Source organism: Triturus cristatus, chromosome 2_2, assembly GCF_964204655.1.
Source record: "Triturus cristatus chromosome 2_2, aTriCri1.1, whole genome shotgun sequence".
NCBI lineage: Eukaryota > Metazoa > Chordata > Amphibia > Caudata > Salamandridae > Triturus > Triturus cristatus.
The window spans coordinates 767,090,304-767,117,793 of record NC_140582.1 but is presented as its reverse complement, the minus strand read 5'-3'; the positions used below and the strand labels follow the sequence as shown (position 1 = coordinate 767,117,793).

Here is a 27,490-nt window from a genome sequence, read left to right as displayed (position 1 = left end):
TTTCCTTTCTACATTTGATTTTTCATAAATTACGGTGTCTCCATTGCAGGCAAATGTGTTTATAAATAGCAGGAGCTGGCGATTGCTGCTACATGTTCCTTCATGGGGAGTGCCTGGTCAAGTTTAAACCCCAGAATTTTCACTACTTGTTTGGGAGCTGGTGCGGTACCCAGCTCTCGTGGCCACCACTCCTTGGACCAAGAAAGAGAAGCTTTCCCAACTAACAGGATCTCAGTTTTACTCGGGTTCAACTGGAGATAATTCTCGGTCATCCAATTGGAGATGGTGGTCATTCCAGCTGCAAAACATAGGTGTTCTGAAGTTGCTTTTGGATTGATTTTAAAGATAAGCTGGGTGTCGTCCGCGTATGAGCTTATCTCGAACCCGCATGACTCTGCTATTTTAGCTAAAGGGGACATGTACAGATTGAACAAGGTGGGGCTGAGACAAGAACCCTGGGGAACACCTTTGTCCAGACAGCATTTGTCTGAACGAAAAGGTCCCAGCATGATTGTTTGGTTTCTATCCGCAAGGAAGTTTTGTAGCCATTTCAGTGCTTGGTCTTGGATGCCACAGGAACGCAATCTCTCCGACAGCTTAGAGTGGGCAATAGTGTCGAATGCTGCAGAGAGATCCAGGAGAACCAGAATAGCTGATCCTCCGGCGTCCATTTCTTGCCTCAGTGAGTCAGTAACTGCCAAGATTGCAGTTTCGGTACTGAAACCTGGACGAAAACCTGATTGCGAAGGGTCTAGAAAATTGTTTGATTCAAGGTAGTGACTCAGCTGTTTATTTATGGCTGATTCAAGTGATTTGCCCAACAAGGGCAGTAGTGATATGGGACGATAGTTACTAAGCACAAGGGGGTCTGCCGTCGGTTTTTTCAAGATGTGGCGGACAAACGCTTCCTTCCAGATGGGGGGGATAACGACCGACCTGATGGAGCTATTGAAGATTCCTTGTACTTCCGGGATGCAACATGAGGCTATGAGGGCCATAGTTCTCGGGGGGCACGTGTCACTAGGGGAACCCGATTTTGCCGATGAGAGCAAAGTGTTAACTTCCGTTAAGGAGAGGGATTCGAATTGTTTGAGCTTGCCGGGGGTCTTCTGGTTAATTCCAACGGAGCTCGCAAGGGAAGTTGTGGTCTGAGCTAATGGAGATGGAAAATTAGCATAAATCAAGTTAATTTTATCCTCAAAGTGGGTAGCAAGGGAATTGCAGAGTTCCTGTGACTCCATTTGAGGCAATCTACAGGCTTGGGGGGAGACAAAGTATTTGACTATGTTGAATAAAGTTTTCGAAGAGTTGGTAGCTTGATCAATTAGTTTTAGGATGAAGGATTTCCTTGCTACTTTTATGTTCCGATGATATTTAGCTAAGGATTGTTTATAGGTGAGCCGGTCCATGGGGGTTTGACTGGTTCTCCAGCATCTCTCCAGGGCTTTGCACCTGGATTTTTCTGCACTAAGCTCTACTGTATACCATGGGGCTGATTGTCGCTGTTTGGAGGGACGGATTTTTCCGGCGGGAATAAGGGAATCAAAAACTGTAGTTAGTTTGGTGGTGAAATTCTTCAACCGTCCCGAGGCATCTAAAACTGCCAGAGTAGGTGCCTGTGGCAGGGAATTGTAGGCGGCCTCGAAGATTTCCAAGGATAAGTTGTTCCAAGGTCTGCGAAGTTGAAAGGAGCGAGTTTCAGATCCCGGAAGTACATTGGTAAACTGCCGTCGTATGGAGAAGGGGACCTTGTAGTGATCAGACCATGTTAAGGGAAGGGGGGGGAGCTCAACTAGATGCACAATATTGGTGAAGATTAGGTCAAGAGCATGACTTGCCCTATGCGTGGAGGCCGTTGAAAGTAGGGAAAGCCCAATTTGGTTTAGGCTATTTAGGAGGTTGGTCATCTCTAGGTTCCCTGAGGCTTCACCATGAAAAATGAAGTCCCCAAGTAAGATAAAATTGCTGGATGCTAAGGTTTGCAGGGCGATCAACTCGACTAGTTTGTTCGAGAAGTGGGACCTGGGCCCCTGGGGCCGATAGATCAGAGCCCCGTTCCAGCTGTCCGATGGTGATCTAATGAGCTTAAAGATGCCTAGTTCGAGACTAGCCGTACAATGTGTGGCAGTCCATTGGACGTTTAGGTGGTCTTTGAAGGCTATTGCGATCCCGCCCCCCTGTTTTCCCTGTCTATCCAAGTGGATAAATGTATAGCCGTCAGGTATTGCCAGGTTAATCTGGGGGTGATTTGAGGGGTTTAGCCATGTTTCTGTGGAAAAACACAAGTCTGGAGAATGTGAGCTGACCATATCCCAGATTTCAATGGGGTGCTTGGCTAGGGATCTGACATTGCAGAGGATAAATATTGGACTGGAATGGCCAATGTCCGCCAAGACGTTCTCGTTTGGGCCGTCCAGGATGTTTGTTTTGCAACAGAAGGAACATGTCTTGCATGCCACGGGTCCTTCCAGATTAAGCGGAAAAGTGTCCGGGCAGTTAGTCAAGGAAGAGAACTGTGAAGCATTCACTGTTCTACAGTCCAGTAGTACCTTGGGAGGATAGATTATCCGAGTCGGGGGAAATGGGGGACATGTTTGCCCCTTTTGGTGCCACGCGTTTCCTGGAGACACTTTCTAAACTATCCGTTTCTGGAGATGATTTTTCTGGCGAGAACGACGCACGTGTCATTTAAAGAGAGTGTGGGAAGGGTTTAAAACTCCAGACCACTTGAAGTAACTTTTATGAGGACTGCAGAGAGGCCTGGTCTTTGCCCAGGGACACAAACAATGTCCAGGGCTGACACAGGAGACACTCTAGAGTTCACCAACTAGCTCCTGATGTCGCTGAATGTACTGGCACAGAACGAAATAAACTTTCCCCCTCGTGCATTGGCATTTTGAACCAACATGTGCCCCTTTCGAGCAGTACCTATATAAAACATGTTTCCATCGGTAGGTTGAAATTGAATTTTTTTTGGGAACGTTTTAGCAGTTTGGCCCTTAGAGTCTGTCTGGTGGTCACTTGTCTGTCCCCTCGTCTATCTTTTCAGAGGGCGTGAGGTGCAGAAAAACGGTACGAGAGAGACAGAAGATGTTTTACAGCATGTTGTGGAAAAAAGGTCATTGAGGAATCGTTTTAAAAAAAGATTGTTTTCTCATGAATGTAGTTGTAATCCGTGGGAAATTTAAACATGTCAATATTTTGGGACGCTTAACTCTGGACATTGCTAATATTATTTTTGTAGTGTTGCAGGCTTTTGTTAAAAATAATTAGCTTTTTTTGTTTTCCCTTTAGTGACTTGCTTTACATTTTGTTTATTGGTGAAACTCCTGTACAGCCATTGGTTTCCTGTTTCCGTAGCGTTATTTCAAATGGGTGCTGCCTTCCAAAAGTAATTTTGTTGTTCGTTTTGGGGGCAGAGTAAAAATACTCTTTTGGGAACCTGTTTAATTCATTAAAGTCTCTCCTAATTTCACGCACATAGAGCTAAAACAAGCATTTGAATTGCAATAGGTCTCACATTTACACAAGTTTAGGCTATTGGCATTGTAAATGTCAATGCCTTTTATTTATGTCTTAAAAACCAAAACAGAAATAAAAGGCATTGCCATTTACAATGCCAATAGCTCAAACTCGCGTAAGTGCGAGACCTATTGCATTGCAAATGCTTGTTTAGTGAAGCTGCCGTTTAGAGTGCAGATAACCACTCTTCACCCTCTCCTTCAGTGCCATCTGTGCTTGTGGTGTTTTTAGTTTCTGCAGGCAAAATTGCATGTGCTGCATTTTCTTTTATTTAGGGATCTGCTTCAAAGATCAATCCAGTGTGGAGACATGGCCTTGATGCATGTGAGGACAGACAACGTTCTGCCCCTCAAAGGCCACAATATCACATAATTCTGATGGATACATCTGCCAGGGGATTCCTCACCTTGTGAATATCCCCTGCGCCAGCATTCCACTGAACTTTTCTTTCCCAGCACTCCACGTCGACGTGGGCGACGTCACAATGCATCGGCTCCGCTCGCGACTCCGTACGACGTCACCGGAGCCATAAGAAGCCCACGTCGGCGTGATGACGTCAGTTCCCTTTTTTCCGCGCCGTCGACGCGCAACGGTTTTTTTCCAGTGCTCTCTAGCTACTTTGTAGTTTGGCTGTGTTACTGTTGAAAATTTGGTATGTCTTCGACGAGGAAGTCGGCTTAAGCCCTGTAGGGAATGTGGAGGTCTAATGTCCATGACTGATCCGCATCAAGACTGCTTGTGGTGCCTTTCTTCGGACCACGATGTGGAAGATTGTGCGTGCTGTAGGAGGATGAATCCTAAAGCGCTGAAGGACAGGAAGACTAAACTCTTTATGAAGAAGATCGGTGAGGAGAAGAGAGGGAGGAAGAAGGAGAAGTTGAGGCGGGTGTCGTCGAAGTCGAAGAAGCATCATAAAAAGAGAAAGCATTCTTCTCGACGTCGGTCCTCGAAGAGCAGGAAATCGAGGTCGACTTCGCCTCGTCGGTGTCGAAGCAAGGACATGTCACCTTCTGCTTCGAAGTCTCTGAGAGGATCTCCTTCGCCGAAGCGGGCTCCAGCGCATTCTTCGGCGTAGTCCCCGGTGCAGTCACCGGCTCCGTCTAAGGCGTCGACTCCGGTTCGAGTGGAGTCGGAGGTCTCTATGGATGAGCATGAACAAGAAGGGCCTGCTCCGGTGCCTGATGAATATGTGGCTCCGGTGGAGGACACTGCGGAGCCGACGCCGGAGACTCCACAAAGGGATACAGGGTCTGTTCCTTATCCACAATTCCCAGCTCCAGTTACCGATTCAACGCAATTTCTGAATGCCATGTATGGTATATTTAATAGGGCGGCCTTCCCATCCGGAGCACCAACTGGTCCCGTGGGTCCAATGGCATATACGCTAGGGGTGCCACAGCATTATGCTCAGGCCCCCTTTTTGCCCTTTATGCCGATGGCGCCTTCGTGGCAGTTTCTGGTGCCGATTGGGGATCCGTCGAGGCTTCGGATGGATCATCCTTGTTTCGGAGCCTTCTTCGACGCCATTGCCGATGCCGTCGGCGTCGCGGCCGGCGCCGCCGACTCCTGTGGCTCCGCCGACTCCGGTACCTCTGGCTCCACCGACGCCGCGTACGGCGTCGACGACGCCGGCTCCCCGGATTCGATCAAGAAGGGAGGCCCAGAGGGTATTGGAGGAAGGAAGGTATAGAGCAGAGGTGGAAGAAGGTGAAGTCGACACTTCTTCGGATGAATTTGAGGGAATAGAAGAAGCAAGTGGTTTGGATACGACCCCGGAGTGGGAGCATACTTCTGCAAGATCTTCTCCACCACAGGAATTGGCACCCTACCATGTGGTAATTAAGAAGGCTGCAGATCTGTTAGATTTGCAGCTGCCCTCTGTGGAGTACAAGTCTAACTTGCTTACGGAGGTGTTGCACTCTCCGACATCGACTTCGGAGCCTTTGTTGCCTTTCAATGTGGCCATCTTGGAGCCGGTTTTGGAGGTGTGGAGGAAACCTCTTTCTTCTCCGGCGGTTTCCAGACAGGTGGCAAGAAGGTACAGGGTTGCACCTGGGGATCCTGATTTTTTGTCAACGCATCCATCTCCGGAGAGCTTAGTTGTGCAGGCTTCTTGTTCAAAACATGCTTCGAGTGCTTTCCCTCAGTCTCCAGCAGATAGGGAGTCCAAGAAAATTGATCAGGCGGCTAAAAAGTCTTTCTCTTCAGGAAGTATGGCACTGAAGTCATCTAATGCCATGTGTCTGCTGGGGCGTTATGTTCATGCCTGGATGGACTCTATAAAATCTTTAGCCCCTAAATTGCCTGAAGGTGATAAGTCGTCCTTCTTGGAGGTAGTTGCGGAAACTCAGGCAGCTGCCAGACAGGTGATCCAGTCAGGGCTGGATACAGCGGACTCGGTGGCAAGAATTATGGGGTCATCAATAGCTGCAAGAAGACAGGCGTGGCTCTGTTCCTCTGGATTCTCTGCGGATGTTCAGGCCACGTTGGTGGATCTGCCATTCGACGGACATAAACTGTTTGGGGAGAAGGCAGACTCTGCCCTTCAACGATTTAAGGACAGCAGATTGACAGCAAAGTCCTTGGGTCTGCAGGCACCTTCTAGGGGTTCAGCTTTTTGGAAGTTTAGGGGTTTCGGAAGATCATCCTTTTGCTCCTTCCGACAGCCTCAGCAGCAGCAGCAGCAGCAGCAGCAACAACAGAATCCCCTCTATTGGTCCTATAGAGGGAAGCAGAGGGGTCGGAGAGGTTCTGGTCGCAACCCCTCTTCTTCGTCCTCCTCCTCTGCTCCCAATGAGGCTTCAGGGAAGCAGCCCTAGATCCCCCATCCCGGATCATGTAAGCCCTGTGGGGGGTCGGGTGTCCTACTTTCTACGGGGTTGGAAATCTATTACAACAGACCTTTGGGTTTTGAACCTCGTAGAGACTGGGTACGCCCTTCCCTTTCGGGAGTTTCCTCCCCCTTACCCTCCTTGCCAAGGTTATTGCTCGGAAGACCATCTGCTTCTCCTGCAGAAAGAGGTTCTAGCCTTGCTTCAGAAGGGTGCAATAGAGGTGGTTCCGGAGCAGGAAAGGGGTCAGGGGTGCTACTCCCGGTATTTCCTGATTCCCAAAAAGGACGGCAGATTGCGTCCGATTCTGGACCTCAGAATCTTGAACTTTTACCTGAAACAGGAGAAGTTCAAGATGCTGACCCTTGCGCAGGTTCTTCATCGTTGCAGCAAGGAGACTGGATGGTGTCGCTCGACTTGCAGGATGCATACTTTCATGTCCCTATCCTGAAGTCGCACAGGAAGTATCTCCGTTTTACGGTTGGGTCGCAACACTACCAGTTTGCGGTCCTCCCGTTTGGTCTTACTACCGCACCTCGAGTCTTCACAAAGGTGATGGCAGTGGTGGCTGCTCATCTCAGGAGGTCGGGGATTCCAGTTTTCCCCTACCTGGACGACTGGCTTCTGAAGGCAGTGTCCCCAGAGATGGTGCAGCGTCATCTGCAGGTAACATCTCAGCTGTTATTCGACTTGGGTTTCTCGATCAATGTGCCCAAATCTCACCTGGTGCCCTCTCAACGCGGCCTATTCATAGGGGCGGTACTGGACACTACTGTGTGTCGGGCATTCCCTCCTCCTCAAAGGATTCTCGACATTCAGGAAATGGTCCCTTTATTCCACAATGGAGCGGTTGTTCCAGTTCTGAAGGTCCTTCGCCTGCTCGGTCTGTTTGCCTCCTGCATTCTGTTGGTCAACCATGCACGCTGGCACATGAGGGCGCTCCAGTGGTGCCTCCGCAGGCAGTGGTATCAGCACAATGGAGATCTCAGGGAGTCGATCAGGATCTCCGGAGAAGCTGCAGCGGATCTATCTTGGTGGAGCGTGGGGGGCAATCTGTCCCAAGGAAAGCCCTTCCATCTTCCTCCATCGCTGGCCACAGTGATATCGGATGCATCCACCCTAGGGTGGTGTGCTCATCTGGGGGATCTGGAGATTAAGGGTCTTTGGTCTCCAGAGGAGAGGTTGCTTCACATCAACCTTCTGGAATTGCGGGCGATTCGTTTGGCACTCAAGGCCTTCCTCCTTTCCCTTCGCGGTCAGTCTGTTCAAGTCCTGACAGACAACACTACCGCGATGTGGTATGTCAACAAGCAGGGAGGAGTGGGGTCGAGTTGTCTCTGCAGAGAGGCTCTGTGTCTCTGGTCCTGGGCTCAGGACCATCAGATTTGTCTGGTGGCAAATCATCTGGCCGGGGTGCTGAACGTGCGTGCGGACAGTCTCAGTCGGCAGTTCTCCGCCGACCACGAGGGGAGGCTCCATCCGGAGGTGGTTCGTCACGTCTTTCGGACGTGGGGAATCCCTTGGGTGGACCTGTTTGCCACCCGCGAGAACGCGCACTGCCCGTCATTTTGCAGTCTCCAGTATCCGATGCAGGGGGCGTTAGGGGACGCGTTTCAGTTGAGTTGGGGCTCGCATCTCCTTTATGCATTTCCTCCCATACCCCTGATTCCTCGGGTTCTGAGGAAGATTCGCCAAGACCGGGCCCAAGTTATATTGGTCGCCCTGGATTGGCCAAGAAGGGTGTGGTATACAGATCTTCTCCACCTCTCCTCGTGCCCTCCGCTCCGTCTCCCTCTGAGGGCAGACCTCGTCTCGCAGTCGGAGGGGCAGGTTCTACAACCCCACCTCCAGAGCTTACACCTTCATGTCTGGAGATTGAACGGGGCAACCTGAGTTCATTCTCTCTCCCGCCTGAGGTGGTGGACGTTATTTTATCAGCCAGGCGACACTCCACCAAGTCCATTTACTCCTACAGGTGGTCCAAGTTTGTTAAGTGGTGTGGAGAGGGATCCATTGACCCTTTAAAAGCGCGTCTTTCTGAGGTGCTCCAGTTTGCCCTTTCTTTGGCTCAGGAGGGCTGTGCTGTGGCCACGGTCAAGGGCTATCTTTCGGCCTTATCGGCTTTTCTATGTCTACCTGATCAACCGTCATTATTTAAATCTCCGGTTGTACTGAGGTTTATCAAAGGCCTTACAAACAAGTTTCCTCCTACTCCTTTTGTAATGCCACAGTGGGACCTTAATCTTGTTTTAACCTTTCTAATGGGGTCCCCTTTTGAGCCTCTACATAGCTGTCCTTTGAGGCTGTTGTCCTTTAAGGTGGTCTTTCTTGTAGCCATAACCTCGGCAAGGAGGGTGAGTGAGCTCCAAGCTCTTAGTTCTAAACCCCCTTTTCTTACATTACATGCTGAAAGGATGGTTCTTAGGACCAGGGCTGGTTTCCTACCTAAAGTTGTTACTCCGTTCCATTTGGGGCAGTCTGTTACTCTCCCTGTTTTTTATCCTCCTCCACATCCTTCCAAAGAGGAGGAAAGACTACATCGCCTGGACCCGAAGAGGGCTGTGAGTTTTTATTTGGACAGGACTAAAGACTTTCATCTTAATGATCAACTCTTCATTGGCTACGTTGGTCATTCGAAGGGTAGAACGGTGCACAAGCGCACGCTATCGAGATGGATCATCCTTGCCATCAAGATCTGCTACGCCCTGGCTGGTAAGACTCCTCCGGAGGGCATTAGGGCTCATTCGACTAGAGCTAAGTCATCTACATCTGCTTTGGCCCGGGGTGTTCCTGTGGCAGATATTTGTAAGGCCGCGACTTGGGCCTCCCTCCATACTTTCGCAAAGCATTATTGCTTGGACTCAGAGATGAGGAGGGAGGGCCACTTCGCGCGCTCTGTGTTGCAGGACTTTCTGGTATAGGAAGGTGGACACCCTCCTCCGGGAGTGGGTACTGCTGTGGGAATCTATTCACAAGGTGAGGAATCCACTGGCAGATGTATCCATCAGAAGAACAAGTGACTTACCTTCGGTAACGCTTTTTCTGGTGGATACAGTATCTGCCTGTGGATTCCTCACTGACCCACCTGCCTCCCCGTGGTCCACCTTTGTATACCATGAGAGAGGTCTTGTTGGAATGTTTTTATACTTTCTTGTATATTTGTAGGAAATGCTTGTCTATTTAGCATTCCTTTTCTTTGTATGCTATGTATATGTGTTGGTATACTGTATACTGTGTATACTTGGAGTTGTCGTTGGTTTGCCTGTTCGCCTCGAAGGCTCGGAAAAAATGGGTAGAACTGACGTCATCACGCCGACGTGGGCTTCTTATGGCTCCGGTGACGTCGTATGGAGTCGCGAGCGGAGCCGATGCATTGTGACGTCGCCCACGTCAGCGTGGAGTGCTGGGAAAGAAAAGTTCCGTGGAATGCTGGCGCAGGGGATATTCACAAGGTGAGGAATCCACAGGCAGATACTGTATCCACCAGAAAAAGCGTTACCGAAGGTAAGTAACTTATTCTTCAGCACTAAGCCCCCCCCAACCTAATGTGCTTGTCTGTGCCAGCGGCATAACAGCTAAAACCATCAAACCACCTCTGCCTTGCCATGGGCCCTCTTACGCCCAGTGAATATCCTGCATTAAACTATCCCCCCTCTGTGTTCCAGAAAGGGAGATATTCCTGTTATAATGACACTCCATCATTGAGACTCCACAGCTGAATTTATGGAATCTCGACCACAGGTAATGATTTCATTTGAACCAAAAGGAGTACCTTTGAAGTGGGTAACGGTACCACCAGCTTTGAAGAGCACCTACAAAGTGCTGAAGGGCCGCATGATGTCAGATAGTGCAAAGATGGAGGAGATTTTAGACTCTCTCTGCGAATTTTGCTCAGGGATGTCTATATCATATATGATGGAGTGAAGATGTGTTCGTTGACAGCTTTTTTTGAGGAATTCCTACTGCTGCTCACTTCTCCTCCACTGGTTTTCACAGGCATAGTAGGTGTCCACACGAGATATACCTGCCACATGCAGTATATCACAGTATGAGTGCTCCATCCATAGCATACTGTGGACATTCTGCCTATCATAGGCATATTTGGGCCGATTCATGACCAGAAAATACTGTATTTATCAGAAAAATTACAAGCTTCATTAGGGAAAAATTAGCCAATTTCTGCGAAAAAAAGTTGTTTTTCATAGTAAATTGTGAATGCTTTCACAAACTGGATTGCTTATGATTCAGATAAAATTATTCAAGAACTAAAGTGTATTTGAATGCTGTGCTTGATGTCTAATTCATGTGTGTTTGGAAGGAGAAATATTGGTTTGGTTGCTTTGTGCCAGAGGGAAGTTATTGCTAACGCTTTTATTTTATGGTTTATTTGAAGACATTTCATGACCCATATTGATAAAGCTTTCTATGATATTATTGTTTCCACAATAATTTTGCTACTGCTATCTGTAACCTGAAAATGTACATAGCCATCGGAGATTGTCAGCAGGGGTGGGGGGGCAAATTATGCATTATGCAGCAAGAAAGGGCAAATATGCGGCGTAATGTTACACATTTTGTGGTAGTATTACTTTATTATTTTGCCATTTTTACATAAATCAACACTGTCTCGACAATAGTTTCAGCTCATTAGTACCAGTTTAATACCCACATTTGGCAATAGCAACAGAAAGGTGACCAGTCAACCTTTGGGAAGTCTTCCACTTCACAGCAATACGGGTAGCAGCATTTTGTCTAACTTCTGATACGTTTGATGAATTGTGTTTGCTAAAATCTGCAGATTAGGCATCAAATGATGATGTGTCTGCAAAATCCCATATTTCCAGTGACCCTGAGCATGTATAACTAGTGTAATCTGCTTGATGCCTGTTGCTGTAATTCATTCACATAGTCTAACAATTGCATTACTGCATAAGTAGTGGGAATTTGTCCACCTAATTTGTCTATTTCCTGTGACTGTGAAAATTGTCCTTTTGATTTTACATCCTGGCTCTTGCAAGTAGAGACTGAATCTACTTGGATGAGTCGGGACAGAAAGAAAACATTGAAAAATAGCCCATGTCACATTGCACAACCAGATTTTAAACTGCGTGTAATGCATACTTGTATTTAGCAAATCGTTATGGAAATTACGTTGTTAAATACTCTGTTTTCTTAAGGTTGTCTTAGAGAGGGTGCACGCCTCAAATCTGGTCTGGGCAGAGCTTGTCTGGAACGCTATATAAGTATTGGAATATTGCATTAGTACACTTTCAGAAATCGTATATATTAGCCGGATTACGTGCGAACTCTGCTGTGGAGTGCACAATTTGGCCCTGCTCTTTTCAAAACCTATGATTTCCCCAAGAAAGGTCCTGGTTGCTTCTTCGCCCTCTCTCTCTGGGTCATTTCAATTAGTGATTTACACTCTGTCACTTTTAAAGCTCACCAGCAGACACCGATTGCAGCCTTTATCCATTTATGGGACGGGGGTGCGATATTGTAACTTTGCGAATGCTTTGATGGAGTTCAGCAGTCACTGACAGGCTCCCATCCCCAGGTGAAATCCGGCCTCATAAGAATTATTTGCAGGATTTGTATGACTTTTCAGAATAGCCTCTTTCTAATGTGTCAAATTAGCACATAGAATGCACTGCAATAAATTGGCCTGGTCTCATTGTAGATGTTGTGTAAACACAGCACGTGAAGTTGTCCAGTCCGGATGTTCTGTTTAGGAGCCCCCAAAAATGTTTGCGCCGAGCCCCCGTGAATTCTCAAGACAGCTCTTAATCCTCTGATAGAAAAGAAATGCATGAAAGGTACATTCACGGTCTCTGAGTGATCGTTTTAGGCCGGGTGCGTATTACTGACTGTGTTGACTGCAGTACATGCCTGAGCCAGATCAGCAGTAGATATTTTCCAAAGTGTGTCTAGTTCTCTAAATATTTGGAAAGCTGGAAGCGCACCAGTTGTGATTGTCCCCAATGAAATCATTTTTGGAGGTTTGTGAATGGCACCAGAATTATGCATGTGCATGTCGGGCATGTCGGTGATTGTAATCCCCTGTATACCTGGTAAAGGGAGGATACATAATCTGATAGGATTCTGGATCAAGAACGGTGTTCATCCTTTGTAACCCTTGATCCTGAATGGGCAAGAAGTGTTAATGCATACAATTCAAGCCCATGACTGCCAGAATGTACAAGTACAAGGGTTTGGTTCATATTAATTGTATTTCTCTTTGCTTTCCTCTCTTTTCTCTCTCTGTCCTCCTTTTTCAGTATTTAACAAGATAATTATTGTTTATAAATCCTGGATAATTCGAATATTTAACTGCAGTTATTCAGCAAGACAATTTTCAATATTGTTTGATGGACTCCATTTCAACTGAATAATATCAACACAAATAATGGTCTCACCTTTCTGTTTTTCAGTCATTTGCCTGGTTGGACTTGGTCTAGTGGTGTTCTTCTTCAGTTTTCTCCTCTCGATTTTCCGCTCAAAGTATCATGGTTATCCATACAGGTACATTTAACATATATCACTATTTGTTTAGTTTGGTAAAAACAATTTATAGCCCATTTTTTTAGGTCGTTTCTATGTAGCACATTCTCTGTCTCTTCAAGACATGCTGTATTCACTCTGTGGGATTGCATCCCTCCAATTGCTTTTTTTATTTGTTACCTGGATTGTCCTTCCAAAATGCTTGCTTGTTATTGGTGAATCCTTCCTCTTTGGCCCTCCTTTTTGTCTTTTGTTTTCTCCCACGAAGCAGGGACCAATTATTCAATTATTATATCTCTACGATCTGGTTATTTGACAGTTTTATTTGGGGGACTATTTTTCCCTTTCTTTCCTGCTCCTGTTACTGTTTGCCTGTGCTCAGTTTCAGGCCCGATAGGTGCTTTTTGCACTCACCTTTGTTGGCTGCTATTGGTTCCTCAGTCAGGCAGGCCGCCCCAAAACAAAATCTCTCTGGATTGTTCCCTATATGTACTGTGAAGCGATAATGGAAGGTCATAACCCTATCCTCTCCTGATGTCTATCGCTAAACAGCAGGGAAGCAGAGGATATCAGTCGGCAACCCACCCGGTATTGGGCCATTTCCACTCACTTATGATTACCACCTCCATGTCGAGAGACGAATGGGAAATGCATCTGCACCCGCACCTCATGGAAAGTCGGTCGTTGATAGTCATGAAGGATCCACCTGGCCATTTTTTACTGCTTAAACGCTACCATCTGTAAACTGCCATCCGCACACCATGGCTTGAACAGTGTTTACAGACTTCACAGCCAACCAGTACATCAAAATTCTATGCAATGCACTAGGATTGGTTGAGGTGCCAGCAATGCTCTAATCCTATGTCCCCTGAAACGTCACAAGTTCCGCCCACTCTCACACATCTACTTGAATATTTTAGGCCATGGGATAGGCTGTCAAACGATCCAGAAGTACTAAAATAACAAATGTGGGCAGTTCAAAGATCAAAATAACAAGCAATAGACACTGGGTTGGGTTTGTGGATGGTCTTTGTAAGTAACACTCATATTATTTGTGCTTAATGATGTCGCTCTCCAACGGAAAGTGACCGATGTTACAGGTACACCTAATTCCACAGAAAGCATTCTTGAAAACTGTAACTTAAGATTCGTTAATACTTTTTACTTTTCTTCTCAATTTTTATATCATGTTTGCATAATTAGCTTTGTTAAAGATGTCTGGTCACACCTACATTCCATTATCACAATTGGAGTAATTTAGTTTTCACTGAATTGTTTCCTAACTGTTCCCTTCTGCTTGATTTTTCCATACAAAATTTAATTACTGATATAGTTTGCCCACCTTAGTAATTGTGTCGAAATACACATTTAAGCTTGTATATTTGTTTGTTTGTTTGTTTAACTTTATTTCGGCAAAATAGCCATTACAACAATAAAAAACACATTTTGCTTACATGACCGTAATATACAATTACATACAATAGTCAAAAATGATTTTATCTCCATGGTTAAGCAATACCGCATGTTAAAAATGTGAATAACAGTTTTAAATTAATTAAAAGCCAGATTTTAAAAATGGATAAAAGTAAACGAAAAGCTAAATAAAATTGAGGAAGACAATGTATCTGGAATCTATACGGAAATGGAAATGGATAAATTAATAAATTCCCCCCTTTGCATTATAGTTTGAAGCCAAACCGTTTCCTGATAAGATACACATTAAATAAGAACCTACTTATGCCAAACACCACAAGTTGGGAGGTGTTGGACTTGATTATGCGCTCTGCTACTTTGTAGGATCTAACCCCCGCGTGTTTACAAAGGGGTTTGATCCAACAAAGCCTCGGTTTCTTGTATGCCGGGCAGAAGAAGAGTAGATGGGCGTCATCCTCCTTTGCCCCTAGAGAACAGAGAGTGCACAAATCCAAACCTTTTTCCCCACCCCACCTACATGTGTAGGCACTGATCTGTAAAACCCCATACCTAAATTGCAAATATAATGATTTTGCTAGTGGTGGACCAATCTCGTCCATAAATTCTTCAAAATTGGGTACATCTTTTATATTTGGGAATTTCTGAGTCAATATGCCAACCGTAGATCTATGCATTAGCTCACCGTTGACATAGGACCAGAAAGTATCCTTTACAATTTTTTTAGAGGACAGAGTCATATTCTGAGGAGCCTCCCATAAGTGGGAAAGCCCTAGTCTCTCATACCACTTGCATATATACTTTAGCCATGGGGTTTTCAGGAGCTCATCAATCTGGATTAGTTCAGTCAAACCACGCTTATAATCGCTCAGCTCCGGGGTTGACCATAACCTAACCCAATACAACAGTGGTCTCAATGATGCTAGGTACTCTGTTCTTTTAAGATTAATATCAAGGAATACAGGGACAAGGGGGGTTCTGGACGGTATTTTAAGCAGCCTGCGTACAAAATGATTTTCTACCTTCCCAAATTTGTTAGTACAGCAGTAACCCCAGACCTCGGCACCATAAAGAGCAGCTGATTGGGCCTTCGCTTTAAATACCTCTAGTGCGGGTAAAATAGCTTTAGAATAGCTAGCACCATGCACTTTTAGGATAGGCAGTGAATTTTGTTTAAGGGATAGTGTACTTTTGTCCAGCTGCCCTTTCCAAGTCAGATTATTATCCAGCGTTAGACCCAAATAGTTAAAGCTCTCTACCTGTTCCAATTTACGATTCTCTAAGAACAGATTTTTCCTAGGGGTTTTATTAGGATTTATGGACATATATTTGGTTTTGGTTGGGTTTATTTCTAACCCCTTCTCCACACAATACTTTTGGAAGGAGTTAACCAAATTTTGTAAACCCCTCGGAGTCTGAGAAATAAGAATAGTATCGTCCGCAAATAGTAAAGACGTGATTATTTCTCCGTCTAGTTTCGGGGAGTCATGGACACAATTCCTTAGGTAGCTTGGGATATCATTAACATACAGCGAAAAGAGTGTTGGGGCTAACAAGCAGCCTTGGCGCACACCACGGTCTACGGGAATGGCCCTTGAGATTTCACCACCCTTTACCCATCTGATTTTAGCATAATTCCCTGTATGTAGCTTGATAAGCTCAATGATTAGCTCACCTGGGACCGCCAACTCCCTTAATGTAAACCACAACAAGTTACGGGGAACAAGGTCGAATGTGGCCCTTAAATCCATGAACGCCACATAGAGGCTACCCTTCCTTATATTTATATATTTCCAACAGATACACATAAACCTAAACACCTGATCCACTGTACTGATTTTGGATCTAAATCCTGCTTGGTATTTGGTTAATAACTTTGTCTCCGCAATCCAATCTAAAAGCCTATTTAAAATATGTCTGGCAAAAATTTTTTGTAAAATATCTATTAAACTTATTGGGCGGTAATTACATGGCTCATGGCGATCACCTTTTTTGAAAATTGTTATAATTTCTGCCCCTTTCCATGATTCAGGGATCGGTGTTCCGGCCACAATCGAATTACTTAAAAAGTTTATATATGGACCCCACACTTCCACATCATGTTTTAATAAATCGCCAGGGATTTTATCAGGGCCAGGGGCTTTGCCCATTTTAACAGCTTGTATTGCCTGGTTAGTTTCTTCTAAGCTAAAATATAGAGGAACAATACTCTTCTCTAGATTAATATCTTTATCAACAGGGGACGGGCCATCCTTATTGTTAGAATAAAGCTTAGAAAAATGATCACACCAAGTGTTTTCATCCAGGAAAATATCCTTTGGTGATCTGCCCTTCTTGTTTCCCTTGGCAATTAGGTTCCAAAACTTACTCTGATCGCGTAGCTTAGCTGCACTCAACAAATCCTCCCATAGATTTTCATCCCATGCTTTTTTAGCTTGGGCCATGGTATTTTTATATACCTGTCTACCGTTTTTTATATCTAATAGGTTCCTGGATTTTACTGCCTGAATCAGCCTTGACTTTGCTGTTCTGCAGTCTTGGTTATACCATGGGTTTACCGACTCTAGATGGTTCTCTTTCCTGCTTCCATCTTTTTTATATATTTTGCTCAAGAGGGGGGTTAGTTCGTCGACCAACTTATAGTGTAGATCAAGAACACCCTGTGTGCCTAATAAGGGCAACTGGGATGCTCCAATAGTTTCGTTAAATTTATTATAAATTTTAGTCAACGCTTTTTCTTTACCCAAGATATATGACCATCTTAGAGCACGCCTGTTGTTAGAAATCTGTAATTCCCCGACCGAAGAGTTTAGTAAAACCTCTTCAGATGGTCTGGGAATGAAAGGTAAAGAGTCTAGCCATAACTGGAGTGGAAAATGATCACTCTCCGTTCTGGAGTCTATCTTGAAATCAATTATTATAACCCATAGGTTCCGGGAAGCCATTACAAAGTCTATATGTGACCTAAGGATTCCCTTAAAGTAAGTTGGAGCTGGTGGTCTATCGGATCGAAAACGCCCGTTACATGCTTTTAAGTCATGTGACACAGTCATCTTCAAAATCTGCCTAGCAGCTATTGTACTTTTGACTGGTCTTACGGGCTCCAAAGGCATGCTATCGTTAGCAACATCTTGTTCATCAAACAATCTTTCCAGGCCCTGAATAGGTTCGTATTTGCAATTGAAGTCCCCACATACTAATACCTGAACGTTTTGTCCTAGATCTTCTAAAGTGGAGTCCAGATTTTCTACCACCTTTGATTCCTTATTAGATGGATACGGTCTATTGTAAATATTTATTAGGTAAATAACTTCTTTCTCTTTTGTCACAATTTTAAGACCTAACAAATCGGGAGAAGGAATAGATAGCTGGGTAACGCTTATTTACAAGGTAACTTTAACCCAGATGACCAACCCCCCAGATGCCCTTCCTCTATTTGATGGTATAGCTTTAGAGCTAAATGTTTTATATCCTAATCTATATGGGGTTTCTACCATCCAGGTTTCTTGTAAAAGTATAATTTCATAATTCTCAATGTATGAACACCATACTACGTCCTTTAGATTCCTGGATAAACCAGCTATATTCCAAGATATCAGTCTAATGTTAGGATTTCCTTTTACACATAATAAAGGTGTTCCTAATAATATATCTTCTCTGACAGTATCATCCTCTAATATGGCTAAGGAATTTACTTCTACCACTTTATTAACATCTTTATTATTACCTTTTGCCTCCAACCGTACTAGATGAGACTTATCAGCCATACCCAATCCAGCTATCTCTCCCGCCTGGGCATAACTAATCCCATCACTATATGGCAGCTTGTCTAAAGGCACATCTATAGGACTCGGAGCTACTAAGGTTTTAGAGTCAAGGTCTTTACTAATCATATAAGTCCCCCTCACCGGGGTAACTACTGCTGTTGCTAAAAAAAATTCTTTATCAGCCATAGGAAGTCAATCGTTTTGATCTAATGAGCTCAAAACTGTGTATCTATTTTCAGTTGGAATATCAAAAAGTGGGAATCTATTGGTACATATAGACGTTTTTCTATTCATAGTTTGTGTCGGCCTATCTAGATGGCTATAAAAATAACCCAAAGGATGTACACCCACATCATTCTCCCCCATTACTAGTGATGCTGCTCTTAATAAGACAGTTGCAACATGTTGGGGGTGTCCAAAATGTATAATGACGCAATCCCCCTTACAAGTTTTCCATGCATTGCCTATCCAAGAGACTTGTCTAGTGGACAGTATTTGATCAGAGTAGTTTGTAGGGAATCCACAATTTTTGTTTAACCAAGCGACTGATTTCCGTTTAAGTGAATCATGGGGTTCCTCGCAGAAGTTAGGTATTGCTGGAACTAGGGGTGGGACATTTGAAAGAACGATAACATAGGGCTCGCAATCTGGTGGAAGGTTAACAGAATGAGATTTTAGCACGGGAGCCCTACACCTCTCACTATTGAGTGGAGCTGTTTTAATTTGAGTACTACTACCAACTGCTCGCAATAATTTCGTAGAGTTAGTGGAACTCACTCCCACAGTTACGGGCAGTGGTACAGAGTAAGCAGGTTGTACCAGTACATCGGGCAGTTTTATGGACTGATCCTTACTTATCTTCTCTAAAAGGCCACCCAATCTTAGTACTTCATTTGATAACAGATCAATTTTCTCCACAAGTGGTTTGGTCATAAGTTCTAATTTTACCTCAAATATTTTAGCGATATGCCCCAAAAGAACAGAGTTCTCATCCCTAGTGGTAATCGGAGCCTCTTTGTGGACTACAGTGCTTCTCTGGCATTGATCCAGCGATGTCTTGTGGTGTACACTCCCCCGCTTGGTTTGGATTTTTCTACATTTCCTAACGACTCTTTTCGGAGGAGAAAGAAGTAATACAGGCTCATTATGGGACTCCAATAAAGCTTGACTTTGAACATCGTGATCTAAAGGAGAGTTTGCAGAATTCTCCATTAAAGAGGCTTCAATAGAAGGATCAACTTTGGTAGAAGTATTACTACTGGCATCTAAGGGTAACAGCACATTATCTGGGAAGGGCTCCTTTCCCAAAGATTTCCTTCTTTCACTATTGATTTTGCTAACCCTTTTGACCAGGTAATTATCCATGGTAATTTTGTTTTTAGCCATATTGGGTCACAGAATACGTATTGATAATCACAGCTACTAATGAGTAAAAGAGAGAGTTATCAATAGTTAACTATTTATAGTATACCAACACGGGGCCAGTGGAGCACTAGGAGTATTTAAATAGTATCCAACTCACATGTACTCCCAGTAACAATGACAACAATATCTATCAATACGCAAGAAGGAGTAGCCTAAGAGTTAATAATAACTCAGCTGTGATACACACAAAATCTTCACTTGACGATATCCTGAACAAATACTTGCAGCTATGACAGAGTCCTCGTTGCTTAGGGTTGTGTCCCGGCCCGGCCTCTTCCGGCCCCCTAACGGCCACACAACGGCCCGCCCTTTGTCCGGGCTTCGTCTCGGGCGTCCCGCGCGCGTCCCGCGCTGCGGTGGCCGCTGATGGTTAAGAGGAAGCAGGAACCAATAGGCGGGTGAGCGGAGCGCAAGTCAGCTGCGGGCAGCCACGGGCTCCTGGGAACTGGAGTCCCGTTCAGCAACCCTCACGTCCTCGGCGTCGCAGAAACAACGGACACAGCCCCTCCAGGGACATTAAGTGTCGAGAATAGCACAGGTCTTGTATAGCTCCCACAGGCGAAGCAAGACCCGCGCCAGCGGGTTCCGCGAGGTTATTTCAGTGTTTGTGGGCGGGTGGGCGGAGCGCAAGTCAGCTGCGGGCAGCCACGGGCTCCTGGGAACTGGAGTCCCGTTCAGCAACCCTCACGTCCTCGGCGTCGCAGAAACAACGGACACAGCCCCTCCAGGGACATCAAGTGTCGAGAAGAGCACAGGTCTGGTATAGCTCCCACAGGCGAAGCGGGACCCGCGCCAGCAGGTTCCGCGAGGTTATTTCAGTGTTTGTGGGTGGGTGGGCGGAGCGCAAGTCAGCTGCGGGCAGCCACGGGCTCCTGGGAACTGGAGTCCCGTTCAGCAACCCTCACGTCCTCGACATCGCAGAAACAACGGACACAGCCCCTCCAGGGACATCAAGTGTCGAGAAGAGCACAGGTCTGGTATAGCTCCCACAGGCGAAGCGGGACCCGTGCCAGCGGGTTCCGCGAGGTTATTTCAGTGTTTGTGGGCGGGTGGGCGGAGCGCAAGTCAGCTGCGGGCAGCCACGGGCTCCTGGGAACTGGAGTCCCGTTCAGCAACCCTCACGTCCTCGGCGTCGCAGAAACAACGGACACAGCCCCTCCAGGGACATCAAGTGTCGAGAAGAGCACAGGTCTGGTATAGCTCCCACGGGCGAAGCGAGACCCACGCCAGCGGGTTCCGCGAGGTTATTTCAGTGTTTGTGGGCGGGTGGGCGGAGCGCAAGTCAGCTGCGGGCAGCCACGGGCTCCTGGGAACTGGAGTCCCGTTCAGCAACCCTCACGTCCTCGGCGTCGCAGAAACAACGGACACAGCCCCTCCAGGGACATTAAGTGTCGAGAAGAGCACAGGTCTTGTATAGCTCCCACAGGCCAAGCAAGACCCGCGCCAGCGGGTTCCGCGAGGTTATTTCAGTGTTTGTGGGCGGGTGGGCGGAGCGCAAGTCAGCTGCAGGCAGCCACGGGCTCCTGGGAACTGGAGTCCCGTTCAGCAACCCTCACGTCCTTGGCGTCGCAGAAACAACGGACACAGCCCCTCCAGGGACATCAAGTGTCGAGAAGAGCACAGGTCTGGTATAGCTCCCACAGGCGAAGCGGGACCCGCGCCAGCAGGTTCCGCGAGGTTATTTCAGTGTTTGTGGGCGGGTGGGCGGAGCGCAAGTCAGCTGCGGGCAGCCACGGGCTCCTGGGAACTGGAGTCCCGTTCAGCAACCCTCACGTCCTCGACATCGCAGAAACAACGGACACAGCCCCTCCAGGGACATCAAGTGTCGAGAAGAGCACAGGTCTGGTATAGCTCCCACAGGCGAAGCGGGACCCGCGCCAGCGGGTTCCGCGAGGTTATTTCAGTGTTTGTGGGCGGGTGGGCGGAGCGCAAGTCAGCTGCGGGCAGCCACGGGCTCCTGGGAACTGGAGTCCCGTTCAGCAACCCTCACGTCCTCGACATCGCAGAAACAACGGACACAGCCCCTCCAGGGACATCAAGTGTCGAGAAGAGCACAGGTCTGGTATAGCTCCCACAGGCGAAGCGGGACCCGCGCCAGCGGGTTCCGCGAGGTTATTTCAGTGTTTGTGGGTGGGTGGGCGGAGCGCAAGTCAGCTGCGGGCAGCCACGGGCTCCTGGGAACTGGAGTCCCGTTCAGCAACCCTCACGTCCTCGGCGTCGCAGAAACAACGGACACAGCCCCTCCAGGGACATCAAGTGTCGAGAAGAGCACAGGTCTGGTATAGCTCCCACAGGCGAAGCGGGACCCGCGCCAGCGGGTTCCGCGAGGTTATTTCAGTGTTTGTGGGTGGGTGGGCGGAGCGCAAGTCAGCTGCGGGCAGCCACGGGCTCCTGGGAACTGGAGTGCCGTTCAGCAACCCTCACGTCCTCGGCGTTGCAGAAACAACGGACACAGCCCCTCCAGGGACATCAAGTGTCGAGAAGAGCACAGGTCTGGTATAGCTCCCACAGGCGAAGCGGGACCCGCGCCAGTGGGTTCCGCGAGGTTATTTCAGTGTTTGTGGGCGGGTGGGCGGAGCGCAAGTCAGCTGCGGGCAGCCACGGGCTCCTGGGAACCGGACTCCCGTTCAGCAACCCTCACGTCCTCGGCGTCGCAGAAACAACAGGCACAGCCCCTCCAGGGACATCAAGTGTCGAGAAGAGCACAGGTCTGGTATAGCTCCCACAGGCGAAGCGGGACCCCATTTAATTACTGATATAGTTTGCCCACCTTAGTAATTGTGTCGAAATACACATTTAAGCTTGTATATTTGGTATGCTGTATGTTGCTACTGTGACAGCCATCAACATTCTAAATGTGTGCAATACAGAGGCTGGGATTGTACAGCACGTGGTGTGCCTGCATTGAACACCTTTTTCAAGGGGTGGCACCCGTGTGATTGTCATAAACGTAGTTAGTTTGTCTGTGGCTGGATTGCTCTAGTCAACAAAACAATGACCTGCTTGGTTAAATAATCACTTCTCGATTCGTGGTAAACCAATGAACCATTACAAACTTCACCATTTTGAACATGGCCCAAAAGAGTGCTAAAATTGGGGAAAAAAGATTCCAGGAATCATACTTTGGGGGTTAAGGTGAGGAAGAGGAAAGGGGATGGAGTTAGGAAGGGCAGAGTTTGAAAAGCAGAATCTGACTGTCAACTTTCATATTTTTTTTTTTAATCTGCTGCCAAGAAATTAGGAACAAGGGCATATGTGACAGAAATCTGTTGTTATTTAATTGGCCACAAAGAGGTTACATTTTAAAATATCTTATGGGGTTAAACCAACAGCTGAAGAGATCTTTTTTTGCCCAGCAATTTTGAGAGGATTATACTAGCGGTAAGATTACTCAAGTAGTTAACACAGTTCTGGGAGAGTTCTGTGTTTTGTCCAGTCACAGTTTTGACTCATAAAGTAGCATGGAGGGTTAATGTGCCTGCTGCAACGCACATCATGTAACATACAGATCACAGATTTGTATTTAATGTAGCACAGTGACCTAGTTATCCCTGCGTTAAAGTATGGATTGGGAGCTTTTTCCACGGAGGTTCCAGAATAGGTATAGCTCATGTAGTGTAAATTGTTTAGTGCTATTGTCAGTCTTTTTCCACTACATTTCAGATGCAAATTTGCTCGGAATTCTGCCAACTAAACCAAGCATCAACACAGTATGGGATACTTCCACAATTCTTCTTCCATTCAAAGATCATCGAACAAGAAACATTCAAAGCAAAGCATTTGCGCCTTTTGATGTGTTGCTCCCTCCCATGGCCATGTTACATGTCTCATTGCACCTCTGGCCATTCATGTTACTTTCAGCGTAATATTTTGTTGTCTGTTTCTGGCCTTAACACAAGCACTCATGTTTTAGTCACTCCTTTCCTGTTTATTATTTTGTGGCTGTAACATGAGCGAGTCCGCCAAAGGAACCAACTTATGATAAAAGCTGCTTATGCTTCTGTTTATCGTTTTGTGGTCATATCACGAGAGAGCCCGCCAGAGGTGCCAACCTCCGATCAAAAGTGCTTAATGACTGATGCATGCAGGTCAGTTTACAGAGTGTCTCAGGAGCCGTACAACGCTCCTGCAGATAGCTTATCTTTTTAAACAGTTGCTTCACTGTTCAATGTCTTGTAGAGCTGGCTAGACAAACTTTATTCTGATAAATTACAGCCTGTGTGTAACAATATAGCATCGGGACATTCGCTGTAGTCTGTGGCAAAGATGATTGCCATTGAGCGCACGAACTTTCTGCCCTGGACCTTTATTTACGAGCCCAGTGCATAATGTGACCTGTAGTCCTCGTTCAGCCCAAGTTCTAGACTACAATGGCTTTGTATATTGCCAAGACGCCATTTTGGAGCAGTTTAAAGGCAAAAAAAGTGGTATCGAATATCTGTGTGCTATCATTGCTCCTGTTCCATTCCACCCACCCTCTAGTCCCTATTTCTCCTGCCCTGCCCTCCCATCCTTGATTCTTCTCCCCCTCCTCTCATTTTCTCCCTCCCTGTCTCTGTTTCTCCCTCCCTGTCTCTGTTTCTGCCTCCCCACCCCAGTTTGCCACTCCCACTCAATTGCCAAAGCCAAAAGCTTGTCATGGGTAAGACTTATTAGCTTTGCCAATACGTGTTTACTATCAATCAATCAATCAGGGTTTTGTAAAGCGCACTACTCACGAGTTAGGGTCTCAAGGCGCTGAGGGGAGCCTGGGAGCAGCTCCATTGGGGTCATTAGTTTGTATCATAGCCCGTTTTATTATCCTTGTAATTTAGGGGGGGCGGTGTCTATGACCTGTACCATTAAAGGCCTTTAGAACTTAATCCATTCCTTTCTTGACTGTTTGGATATAGATCAGTATATCATTTCTGTAAATTATGGGATATGGTAAATTATCTGTACCACTACAAGTCCCATATATGTTGTACTCGGGGTGGTTTTAACTTAACTTATTTCTGTTTTCTCTGGTGTCGTAAACACTGTACATAGTTTTAAATTAATTTTGACGATCTCAAGAGAAATGTAGGCAGGTGGGAATGCATAGTGGACCCCTAGTCGAGGTTTTTGCTTTTTCCCCCTCCCTTCTGATGCAAGTTCTAAATTTAAAACTATCCCTAAGCTGTCTTATACAGGGGTTTGATCATAAGACATACTATCACCCTTTTATGAATCTTTTTTTTAATGTACTGGAAATCATACCGTTGTCTATTTATTGTACTGTGATATTGGTCTTCTCTTTGTACTTTTATGGTCTATTTTAATAGGTCGAATAACGTTTATTACGAGGATGACTGATTTTGTTGTGTGGAAGAGCCTAATCAGCATACTCTGTTGAAATCGGACTGTATATCTATCTGCATTGAACTCGTTCTCTTCCTCTGTGAAAGCAAACTGCAGTTTGAACAAATTGAAACATCCAGCTGCAGGGACAAATCTCTAGATTGTGGACAAACTTAATGGTCAACTCTATTACTGCCATCTTTTAACTCTACATAGGGCCACTGGAACTCACTCTAAGAAAAGACAAGGGCATTACTCTTCACTTTTCTGCAAAATACCCGGATGACATTTGAAAACCCTAAATGCATTCCCCAGCTAAAAATACAGGACGACAACCTTTTGCTTAAAACTAAACCCAGACAAAAAACTTTTTCTACTGAACACAAGCAAAGAAAGCCCGAACTAATACTGAAAACACAAATATTTGGGCTTCGCAACTAGTGATAACAGTCAAATCCCTATGACTTTCCAATTACAATACGTTTAAAAGGCAGCAACAATAAAACTTTGTAGTATTCCGGATAGCTTATATCATGTAGTTCAAGCATTGAGAAGAATACAGAAATGGGGTTATCGCAATTCTAGCATGGGCTCCCAAAACAGCCCCTCTGCAAGGGCCCTTCTTGCACGTTAGACTGCACCTGTAACTTGAACCAGAAAGTGTGACCATGTTTCATCACTTTTGATCCAACTGCACTGGAATTTGACTTTATAGCTCTATTCAACAACCCATATGTCAACAAGGAAATACATGTGTCCACTTTCATAGCTACACGGAGAACTGACCATTGCCTGAGGATCAAGGCAGTAAAGAAGCAAGATGCATTTCCTGTTGAAGAAGCTAAAAACTACGAAAAACTGTAAGCTGAGCGGTACTCATTTTGGCATGTCCTCCTGAAAAACATAAGGCTCTAACTATGCCTACTACTGTGCGATATGGCCCGATAGACCATGGGAGCATTATATCAGGGGAACAGACAGGACAAGATGCAACAGGGTGCACCCGCTAGTGGGCTGGGCTACATGACGGGCCCGAAGACGCCGAAATTCAGGAAGCATAATTTGAGGAACACTTTCTCTTCATGCTAGACAACCTCCAACCAAGCAGTTAAGTGCACCCCGTTGATAAGTTGGATAAAATAGATTTCGCTGCCCTGATCTGAACATCAATCATACAGGGGCGTAACACAGGCCCCCGCAGCCCCCGCGTTGCGGGGGGGCCCCGCGGCTCCAGGGGCCCCCTCAGCGGGAGCCATCAAGCACTACTTATCGTCAGGTATTTGCTACTGAAAAATGGTTACGTGCATGGCAGTCGTTCGTTGCACCAGCACCTGGTCCTCACAGTGGCCTCTTCATATTGGTGCGTGGCGCACACACACGGATGTCTCCGCGGCTGCGCAGTATTCTCCCTTAGGGTGGGGCTGGTCTGGTGAGCGGTATCATGCGCATCGCGCAAGCGTGACTGGTGAGGCGAGGCATCACAGAGTGAGATGACAAACTCTGAAAGGGAGCATGCGGCCGCAGGCCATAATTTAATTATTTCTGCCCGCAGGTGAGTCTGTCCATGCATCCACCTCCAAGAAGCAAGGAGTCCATGTTAGAGGGTAGGCTGGAATGGGATGCATGGTGGGGCGGGCGGTCGGGCTTAAAAGTGAAACGTCATATAGGCGTCGGTTCCGTTCTGCCAAGTGGAGACGGAGACCGTGAAGATTGCTCCAGTGCGAGTTTTTATTCATGAGGATTCAAAGCTGCCAAAGTTTCAGATTGCTGTGTGTGACATTTTCATAATATCTTTGTAAATATGATTGAAATTTCAACGACTATGCGTGACACTTTGTTACGAGCAAAATTAAGCAATGAAGAAGGGAAATAGATAAATATCAGAAATTACACAAAGAAACTCTGTCTCCTAGATGATCGTGTAACTGCTGTAAAGCACAAGACTGTCATATTGCTTCTATTAAATGCTTTGTCAATTCCACAACGTGTGGATATTACCCTTTTAAACCGAACTCTATAAACGCCCAAACAAAATACTTAACAGAGGTGAAATGTCAGTATGACTGGGCATTACAACACTGGTTACAGCAGCACACATTAAGGCTCGTCACTGTAGATCTGGAGGAGGCGGCGTGTATCATACACTAAAATAGTAACACAAGGACAAACTCACAGTTCAGTTAACATAATTTTACATTCTGGGACGCACACAAATTTTAAAAAAAGTGTGTAGTCCTTTAAAAGAGGTCAGTTAGATTGGCAAAAAATAGGAGGAAAAAAACGATGCTTTAGTGCTCCCCAATACACAGGAATGGGGAACAACCTTTACAACGCAACTTTTACAACGCACTACCTTTACAACGCATTTTTTACAACGCATAATCCATTACAACGCATGACATTACAACGCATGACACTACAATGCATTTTTAAAAACTACCTTTACAACGCATTCCATTACAACGCATACTACCATTACAACGCATACCATTACAACGCATAATATTACACTACACTATCCAACACTTACCCTACTGTTGCACCCCCTGGAGTTAGAATAGTAATTTTTACCCCTATACTATCCAACACTTACCCTACTGATGCACCCCCTGGAGTTAGAATAGTAATGTTTACCCCTATACTATCCAACACTTACCCTACTGTTGCACCCCCTGGAGTTAGAATAGTAATTTT

At 46.0% G+C, this 27,490-nt stretch overlaps 1 protein-coding gene across 2 annotated transcripts in view; it reads left to right on the top strand.

The window, feature by feature from the left end:
- TUSC3 (tumor suppressor candidate 3) overlaps positions 1-27,490 on the top strand; it is a 1,613,394-nt gene that overhangs the window by 1,310,331 nt on the left and 275,573 nt on the right. For both annotated transcript variants that reach the window (XM_085643291.1, XM_085643292.1), the window contains exon 9: positions 12,785-12,875. In XM_085643291.1, coding sequence (XP_085499417.1) covers positions 12,785-12,875 — 91 coding nt within the window. The remainder of the gene's footprint in view (positions 1-12,784; positions 12,876-27,490) is intronic.